Source organism: Berghia stephanieae, chromosome 5, assembly GCF_034508935.2.
Source record: "Berghia stephanieae isolate SIO BIC M18660-M18661 chromosome 5, UCSD_Bste_1.3, whole genome shotgun sequence".
Taxonomy (NCBI): Eukaryota; Metazoa; Mollusca; class Gastropoda; order Nudibranchia; family Aeolidiidae; genus Berghia; species Berghia stephanieae.
The window spans coordinates 75237609-75248028 of NC_088364.1; the positions used below are offsets into that span (position 1 = coordinate 75237609).

At 34.3% G+C, this 10420-nt stretch overlaps 1 protein-coding gene across 1 annotated transcript in view; it reads left to right on the forward strand.

Annotated features, from left to right (window-relative positions):
• LOC144973608 (uncharacterized) overlaps positions 1 to 10420 on the forward strand; it is a 230766-nt gene that overhangs the window by 124250 nt on the left and 96096 nt on the right. Inside the window, exons 89-94 of the mRNA XM_078916257.1 lie at positions 572 to 715; positions 1125 to 1316; positions 2952 to 3086; positions 4667 to 4846; positions 7638 to 7775; positions 9025 to 9201. Coding sequence (XP_078772383.1) covers positions 572 to 715; positions 1125 to 1316; positions 2952 to 3086; positions 4667 to 4846; positions 7638 to 7775; positions 9025 to 9201 — 966 coding nt within the window. The remainder of the gene's footprint in view (positions 1 to 571; positions 716 to 1124; positions 1317 to 2951; positions 3087 to 4666; positions 4847 to 7637; positions 7776 to 9024; positions 9202 to 10420) is intronic.

Below are 10420 nucleotides of genomic sequence, written 5' to 3' on the forward strand. Positions count from 1 at the left end.
GAGTAATAGATGCACTGAGCTATACAACTCGTAATTATATAACCTGACAGTTGACATTTTGTTTGTTTTTTTTTTTACAAGATTTGGATGTGGCCTTTAACTCTCTCATTACCGACCATTTTCAGGATATTTTTTCCCCGAAATGTCATACTTACCAAACACAAAAATGAATGTCTTCACTAAGGGCATACTATACATAATTTTGTGAAGCAAAACAGCATTTAGTTGTTATAGTTATGACTAAGATTTTTGTTTGAATTTTGTGATTTCTAAATCTGAAATAGAAAAATGTTCAATGAATTGTAACGAGTGTGACAATTTCCCTGTAGTGCTAAGGAGTGGGTAAAGTATAAAGAGCACCATACATCTTTTATAACTAAAAAAAATGCCCTCCATATTGATCGCACCCATGGTTGAGTGGCTGGGTCTGTTAGATCTTGTGGAAATTACTTTTCAGTAGACTGCTATTTTCTGTTTGAACCTACAGAAACAGGGATAAACTCTGGTTCTATGGTCCTTATGGCTATGAAGGACTACTTTTATAATATGTACTTTTGTTTATCATTTTCAGGCCCCTTATAGCACCTTGACATATTCCTTGTTGAATCCAACAAATGACTTTCAAACGTATTTTGGTATTAACCCAGTCACTGGTGAGGTCTTCGCTAAACAGTGGCAGGTCAACTACCCTGATAGGAATGTTGTCAAATTTGAGGTAAGCTTTCAGTTGAATCTAATTTTACAAGTAAAAAACTTGGATCTTTTATATAGTGCAATATCCACTATATGTGCTCAAAACTCTTTACAATGACATCTCATAGGCGCTAATAGTTCTCCACACATATTCCCTTGATCATATATACTTAACATAGGTGTACGCTTGCATACAGACTCTCTCGCGAACACACACACACACACACACACACACACATGCACACATGCACGCGCGCGCACACACACACACACAGACAGACATACAGACCCCTGCTTACACCACAAAGAGAGAGAGAAAGAGAGAGAGGGAGGGAGGAAGAGAGAGAGAGAGAGAGAGAGAGAGAGAGAGAGAGAGAGAGAGAGAGGATTTTGACGTCATAAAAAATGTTTATTCTTTTATGTCACTCTAGGCAACTGTCACAGCACAAGATGGCGGAACACCTCCGCGGCGTGCTACCAATGAGGCTACTATTAGAATAAATGTCATACGTAACAGAGCACCACAATTTGAGCCTGGACTTGCCACGGAGCGGCTCATTTCTGAGAACTGGATACCGAATAATGTCATTTACAGTCTGCAATCTTCAGATCCCGACACAGTTGTAAGTGTTCACAAATGAATTAGACATAATATGTATTCTTATATACAAAGATATATATATATACATATATATATATATATATATATATATATATATATATATATATATATATATATATATATATATAGAATACAAATTGTCACTTACATTATATGGCCGAGACGTACGTTTCTGTGGGCTTATTCCACATCCTCAGTCGGCGTAATGTCTTCGGACATTACGCCGACTGAGGACGTGGAATAAGCCCATAGACACGAACGTCTCGGCCATATAATGTGAGTGACAATTTGTATTCTATATTAGCTCTAACCATCATTATCGAGCACTTTTGTACCTACGAGTACCGAACAACACTCATAAATATATATATAATATTATCAAATTCTATTATTGGGTGGGGTTCCTGACCTCCCATAGTGGACATGAAGGTCACTTACTGTGTCTTCTATATACCCCAATTTCTGTTTTCCAACTTACCTTCTCTCTGTCTTGGAATGAGATTCCTTTGTTTTGTCTATTCCCTGGACAGTGTGCTTCGCAGGAGGAAAACAGTCAAATATGGTTATAGAGGGATCTAGTAATGAGTGACCTGAGTTAGATACAAATTTTTTTGGGTTCGTGGATAGCTCATACGGTAGAGTCACACTCTCACCGGCCAGGCGGAGCTGTCGTACCAATAAGGTTGCGGGTTCAAACCCCATCAACCCGCGAAAAATTTTTATTCTCTGTTGTCTTCGGCACTTTTCTACTCACTTCATCTCTTGTAGTCAAATATGTCGTAGTTTTGGGAGATATTTTTTACATTGTAAATCACCTCTCTATTATGTATTGTATGTTTGCTGTTCTGAATGTATAATGTAAGCATTTTAGTGTGTTCCTCTTAGTTGGATTCTGTGCTTGTGTCTGGATGAGACTTTCATGTATTCTCAAACTAAGTACACTGATCTTATTCTCTTGGAATCAAAATCTATTTTCTATTTTACCATTCCCCTATGTATTACTTTTCTCTTGCGCTTTTAATTGTAATTCTATAATTTGTTTTACTATCCCAATTTCTTCATTTTAACTGGTGCTGATATGACCTAAATATGCTGCAAGCGTCATGGAAAAACAAAATTAGCTCTCAAAATGCTAAAACTATAGACATGGACAATTCTAAATAAAGTGATATATTATCGGGTGGTCACAAATACATTTTTTAAAATGGCCGCTATTTCTTTCTTTTTATTGTATATATTTATAAAGATATATTTTTTCAAATTTTTATTACTTTATTATATTAAACGCTTTAAGATCAAATCCGTCTTTTGCAAATTATTGAACTAACTCTATGGCTATTTGTTTTTATACTATTATTATTATTATTATTATTATTATTATTATTATTATTATTATTATTATTATTATTATTATTATTATTATTATTATTATTATTATCCTTATTATTGTTGTTGTTGTTGATGTCGTCATCGTCGTCGTTGTCCTCGTCCTCATCCTTGTCATCATTGTCATTGGTGTCGTTTTCATCACCATCGTCATTAACATTATCATCATTATATTATCCATGTAACGCTGTTTTAAAAAATGATTAGTACCACAAGTACCACTAATGTGCCATTATCATCATACAAACAGAAACCCTTCAATGTGACGACAACCAAAATGATAGGTGATGGAAATGCCGTGACCTTCTTTACCATCGACAACTCTGGCGCCATAACCCTCAAACAAGGTGCTGATTTAACGACAGTCACTGATACTGAATTCACCGTAAGGATTACACAATTTATTTTTTATTATTTTTGTTATTATTGCAGGTATTCCATCTGTTATGAAAATTACAAATTTTTTACATAAAATTAATGCCATTATGAAATATATTAAAATCTTTAAAAAAAAAAACCAAAAAAAAAACTTTTTTATAGCACAATATCCACTAAACATGCTCAAAGCGCTTTGCAAGGGGTCCCTGGCCAACAGCAACACGTAGGACGTGACATGACACCTGTTAGGTGGTATTACCATTTTTTTTTCGGACAAAGACAATGCTGTTAACAGCCAGGTACTCATTTTACACCTGAATACGGTGAGAGAATGTGAGTAAAGAGCGTTTTCCAAGGACTCAACTATGCGCCGAGCGAGGCTTGAACCCAGGACCTTCTGATCCGAAAGCAAGTGTTATACCACAAGACTGCATAGACGCACAAAATCTTTAAAAATAACGTAACTTTGGCAAACCCATATTGTCATTGTCCCTAAGCAGTGTCACGGCAATGCGAACAGGCATTCAATTGAACTCATAAAATGGAGAACTAGCAGGATTACACAATCTTTCTGTTGAAAATTACACATTTGGTATTCTTGAGGTTGACATCTCTTTATGTGACCCACCATCTCAAAATAGTGTTATGTCAGGTCTATTTAGATACTGAATCTTGAATCTATAGTCTAAGATATGAAACTTTGGTGACATTTATGTGTTTATTGATGCTGTGCATTTCTCCCAAAAACTCACATTTTGCCAGCTGGATATAACGTATCATAACACAAAACTATGTGTAACCTTAAACGTTTATAGTCTGATTAATACAATTTAGTGAGAACTGCTCATAAAAATGGCTGGCTAAAATCATTAACAAATTGCTGACTAATGTCAATTTCGTTCTATCTGTTGAGGATCATGGATCATGGATATAGTTTCTGAAATGCGAATATGAGCGGCTATGTGGTCTAGTAGTATCACACTCACTTTCGGATCGGAAGGTCCTGGGTTCGAGCCTTGCACTCAGCGCATAGTCCTTGGAAAAGGCTCTTTACTCACATTCTCTCACCATACTCAGGTGTAAAATGAGTACCTGGCCGTTAACAGCGTTGTCTTTATCTGAAAAATAGAAATATCAACTAACAGGCGGCATAACCCGTCCTACATGTTAAATGTTGCTGTTGGCCTGGGACCCCTTGTAAAGCGCTTTGAGCACATTTAGTGGATATTGCGCTATATAAAGCTCAAATAACTAAACTTTTATTTAATTATTTTGGCTTTGAGTTCACCATTTGGCTTCTGGTGTACCGTGACATTTTACTGGGTTGCCATGGTAGGTCATGCATTGGTTAAATCAAAATTGCATCGGGGAACTTTTCTTAAGAAATTAATGCTGTGACATGACAAGGGGAGCTAAAAGATCATAATGCTGATGGAGATGATGATGATGATGATGATGATGATGATGATGATGATGATGATGATGATGACGATGACGACGACGACGACGACGACGACGACGACGACGACGACGACGACGATGATGATGATGGATGATATTTAAACCATTGAAAAAATTGTCTTATAGATTCGTGCTCAAGTTGTGGATCAAGGATTACCTCCCCTCAGTGATGAGACCTCTCTGTTACTTAGAATCCAGCGTAACTTTAATGCCCCTGTCATCAATAATATGTTCAAAGATTTGCCTTTTAATTCCGTTCGTGGCACCCAAGTCGCCATATTAAAGGCTACTGATGCAGATAATACAGTAAGTGTCCCTCCCCCCCTAATTCTTTCTCCGTGCTCATTCGCATCCATTTTTCTCCTCTCGATAATATTCATCCTTCTGCTCTTCCACTTTATTTTCTATTTCCTTCAATGCTAGTGCAAATCATTTTGTTTTGCCCGAGCTTAGACTCTGGCTATTTGCTGGCAGAGATGCATATATATATATATATATATATATATATATATATATATATATATATATATATATCCTTTCTTTTAAAAATATAGCATTGTGGAGAACATTGTGCTTATTTGAGTCAATAAAAAAATTGATACGGCGCACAACTCTACTGAAAGATTTGAAAATTAGAAATGTATTTTTTACAGATAGATAAACAGATAACTTGATTTCCTTTTATAATTTGAAATCAGTTTGAAAGTTCGTTGAGTCAAACAGATAATATCATAAAATATGTACCGACGACACTTGACTCTCAAAATCAACTAATTTTGACACTGTAAAAAGTCGTCAATTTGCTTCATCTATTTATGACATCAAGTATTATTATTACTTCCGTTGTGTTGTTGATTTAGCGGTGATCAGTTTTGTTATGTTCTAATTGCGTGTGTGTCTGCGTGTGTGTGTGTGTGTATGTTTCTGTGAGTGTTGTGTGTGGTGTATACATGTATGTGTGTGTTGGCATTTTTCAGCAAATCGTGGCATTCATAGTGATATTATTCACTTGATCACATGAAGGTATTTCAGTCGCCATTTTGATTATTTTTTTTACTATTAGGGTTAGCTCGAGAGGTTAGTCATAAGTGCTATTAAAGGTGCTAGGGTGTTTGTTTTTCCATAAGTTAAGTAAAGGGGAGACATTCCGAAAGCTCCTACATCCCCAGTATTCTTTAAATTTGTATTTTCACTGTTGATATTTTGTCAGGCATTTATTTATTCAGTTTGTCATTATATAGAAGTATTTGAAAAATTCTAGAACAAACCTTGATAGATTTGTGAAAGTTTAAAATTTCCTAATTTGACCATTGTTTTGATTTTCGGCCGCCATTGTGATTTGTTAAGTATTGAAAGGTAGTGCAAAGCAGTCCGAGAGTTGTTTTTTTCTATTAGGGTTAGCTCGAGAGGTTAGTCATAAGTGTTATTAAAGGTGCTAGGGTGTTTGTTTTTCCATAAGTTAAGTAAAGGGGAGACATTCCGAAAGCTCCTACATCCCCAGTATTCTTTAAATTTGTATTTTCACCGTTATTTTGTCAAGCATTTATTTATTCAGTTTGTCATTATATAGAATTATTTTAAAAACTCTAGAACAAACCTTGATAGATTTGTGAAAGTTTAAAATTTCCTTATTTGACCATTGTTTTGATTTTCGGCCGCCATTGTGATTTGTTAAGTATTGAAAGGTAGTGCAAAGCCAACACGTCAGTCATGCTGCTTAGAAATATAAATCCTAAATCAGGCCTCCTAAATGGCACCCGTTTGTTAATAATTAAATTAGGTTCAAAAGTATTAGAAGCCAAGATAATTACCGGTAGTAGAGCTGGCGACATAGTGTTTATCCCTAGAATCAATCTGACGACAACAGCGGATTCAGGCTTACCATTTATTCTAAATAGAAAACAGTTTCAGGTAAAATTGTCATGTGCAATGACAATTAACAAGTCTCAGGGGCAGACATTAAGCAAGGTAGGGATTTTCTTACCACAACCGGTATTCACACATGGACAACTGTATGTTGCTGTGTCACGGGTCAGAATTTCCTTATTTGACCATTGTTTTGATTTTCGGCCGCCATTGTGATTTGTTAAGTATTGAAAGGTAGTGCAAAGCCAACACGTCAGTCATGCTGCTTAGAAATATAAATCCTAAATCAGGCCTCCTAAATGGCACCCGTTTGTTAATAATTAAATTAGGTTCAAAAGTATTAGAAGCCAAGATAATTACCGGTAGTAGAGCTGGCGACATAGTGTTTATCCCTAGAATCAATCTGACGACAACAGCGGATTCAGGCTTACCATTTATTCTAAATAGAAAACAGTTTCAGGTAAAATTGTCATGTGCAATGACAATTAACAAGTCTCAGGGGCAGACATTAAGCAAGGTAGGGATTTTCTTACCACAACCGGTATTCACACATGGACAACTGTATGTTGCTGTGTCACGGGTCAGAGGCTATAGTGGCTTACACTACATGTTGGGCCACACAGAAAAATCAACCGAAGATATACCATATTACACAGACAACGTTGTTAACCAATCTGCCCTCATTAAATGATGGTGAGTACAGTATCGAATGAAAATAGTTCTTTCCCTGCGAAATTGCGGGCTTTTTACTAGTATATATATATATATATATATATATATATATATATATATATATATATATATATATATATATATATAAAATAAATTATAAAAACAAAAACCATGAAATAACAACGTTGTAGAAGTCAAACAATCTTGATTATCTTTCAAATGTATATATATATATATATATATATATATATATATATATATATATATATATATATATATATATATATATATATATATAATATATATATATATATATATATATATATATATATATATATAAAAATTAACTCTCTTCATTACCTTAATTATTCGAGATAATTATCAATATACATAGTGTAAACACTTGACTATCCCCCTTTTGGTGTCAACCACGACCCATGCATCAATTAATTGCTCTCGAAATCTAATCTGTCCTTCATTTGAAGCAAGTTCCACTTTTATACTCTTCTCAGATTTGTAATGATTTTTATTTGTTACTTTTAATCTATACCTAATCTAGGGACCAGAAGGAACAGTGAGATATTCAATTGTGAGTGGAGGAAGAAGAAACAACATTGACTACTTCTACCTCAATCCCGAAACAGGCTCTCTCATTCTGCAAGATGCTACTGACTTGGTCAACATTGACCGGTTTGATGTAAGGAGTTTGCATCATTCTGAATTACACACACACACACAGTCCACTCTGGATAATTGCAACTCGGTTGATCGCAACATTTCCGAAGAAATGGAATTAATTCTATATAAAAGTCACTGGTTAAACGCAACAAACTTCTGTTAATCGCAACAAATTTCCGCCATCAAAAAGTGGTTAATTCAAGAAATCAATCAAAAAAATTATAATATTTAAATTTCATCATGGAAGAAATCGTGACAAGTTGAAAAATCGAGAGTGAGCGTGATTTAATTTTATATTAGTGTGTTACCACTTCATTAGAGACGAAAGCGGGTGGGCTTTGCAGTATGTCATCTGTGGACATGAAATAAGAGGTAAGGGCGTGGGTATAGTCTTTACAAGATAGACAATGACAGTTGTAAAGAGACACTGAGCGATATCCTTTGTTTTGGGATTGACAACTGTACATTGTGCCCAACGAGTTTGATGAGAGTTCATTGTCTCTCATCATGGTTAATCTCTTTGACTCATACAAAGGTTGAAAGCAAAAGAGTGAAAGTTAATCAAATCTGAATAAGCTGTCGACTTGCATCACAGCTGCTTTTTTGCTTGACAAAATCTAGACAGGGCTGCCATATGGTTTTTATTTCAATCATATTGCTCAATCTGTGGTGGACTTAGAACAATGTTTACGACAACTGGCTTGAGTTTATAATATTATAGGTGTAAACTGTTGCAATAGTGGACTGGAAACTCAACTTCGGTTAATTGCAACTTTGGTTAATCGCAACATTTTTGCTGATCCCAAGGTGTTGCGATTATCCGGAGTGGACTGTATATATATAATGATATTGTTATATTATACATTGTTAAGTGTTTGTAAATTTGTTATACGATAAAAAGTTCAACACCTGCTATTTCATTTAGGGAAAATTGGATTCAGGAGGTTTATATGTGTGTATGGCTTGTGTGTATGTGTGTGTGTGTGTGTGTGTGTGTGTGTTTTTGTGTGAAATATCTGTTCATAATGCGTTTGTGCATGTGCAGGACTGAAGGGGTGTGAGAATGTTGATGCATATTGTTCTTTAAAGAAATTTGCCTAGTTGAATTATGATTGATAGTTCATACAGTCAAGCATTAATTAATTGATTAATCTATTTATTTATTCATTGACTCATTCATTTATTAATTGGTTTATGTATGAATTATTCATATTCGCCATTCGTTCGTTTATGTCTTGACTATTTATTCCTTCTTTTCTATTTTTTAGCTGATTGTACAAGCTAATGACTTAGGAACTCCACAACTCTCAGACACCGCTACTGTACAAATTACAATCATCAAAGATCCTACTCAGCTCGCATTTGTTCTGAAAAACTATGTATTTTCTGTTGATGAGAACAGGCCACTCAAATTTGTGGTGAACAGTGTCAGCACCATTCCCACGGTATGTTCCATTATTATTATTATTGTTATTATATATCATAAATTTGACCAACCGTATTTTACCAAAGTCAACTATACCTTGAAAATTGAATTTATATTCAAAATCAATTAATTAATAATTTCAATCAATTTTAATAATTAATGTTTGGTCACAGACTTTGGAAAATGTTAATTTCACATGTAACTGAGCTTTTTGGTTAAATATAAAAGAGAGGTCTTTGTAAGATTCTAAAGGATACAATAATATCTGCTATAGATTTTATAGGCACATACCATCCACGAAAAGAAGTGCTTTTTATTCTTAGATTCAATAAGACCATTTGTTCCTGTTTTCTTTTAGACTTTGTCTTGTAGTAAAAAAGAAATTATTACATTTTCTTGCAATCTTTTTGAAGGAAGTTGGTTTAGTATAAAACAAACTTCACTAGATCTTCAGTTAACCTCATCGCTCACTACCTGCTGGTTTAAACAAGGAGTTAAAAAAAAAAAAAAAAAAATATATATATATATATATATATATATATATATAAAAGAACCCATTATATTATTCAAGATTAGAATACGAATTCTTATTACTTCAGTATTTTAACTTATGAGTAGGAGCTGCAAGCTCCTTTGGAAAAGCTGCCTCCAAAATCGTTTGGCCAAATAAATCGTAAACCCATTGTATCACTTAATTAATATGTTGGAGTGAAGTAGATGCCATAAAAGTTAATTCAATATTAAAAATGGTTATAAAGATAACATTTCATGAAGTTCGACCTTTTCTTCCCAAAGCAAATGTTGCTGCTTGAAGCCCGAAGAAAAGAAGTAACAATTTTTTTTTTTTAATGGAATTAAAGCTTCAATTAGATTTATGAAGTCAGATGATGTAGATGTTTTGGTGTCAATAAAACGTGATAAATGAAATGCAAAAGACAAATAATGTCTTTAGTATTTCATTCATGTTTTGTTGACCTGGTAACGTCCATATTATCTCTCTTTGTAGATTAAATTAAAGCTTCTGTTCCATTTTATTACTGTTATTCACTCATAAAAGACTTAAAAACTTGACCCAAATTTCTTATATTTTTATTGTCGGCATCAACATTAGCTGTGCGGCTATGTGGTCTTGTGGTATGACACTCGCTTTCGGATCAGAAAGTTCTGAGTTTGAGCTTTGCTCTGCACATAGTTGAGTCCTTGAAAAGGGCTCTTTACTCACATTCTCTCACTGTACT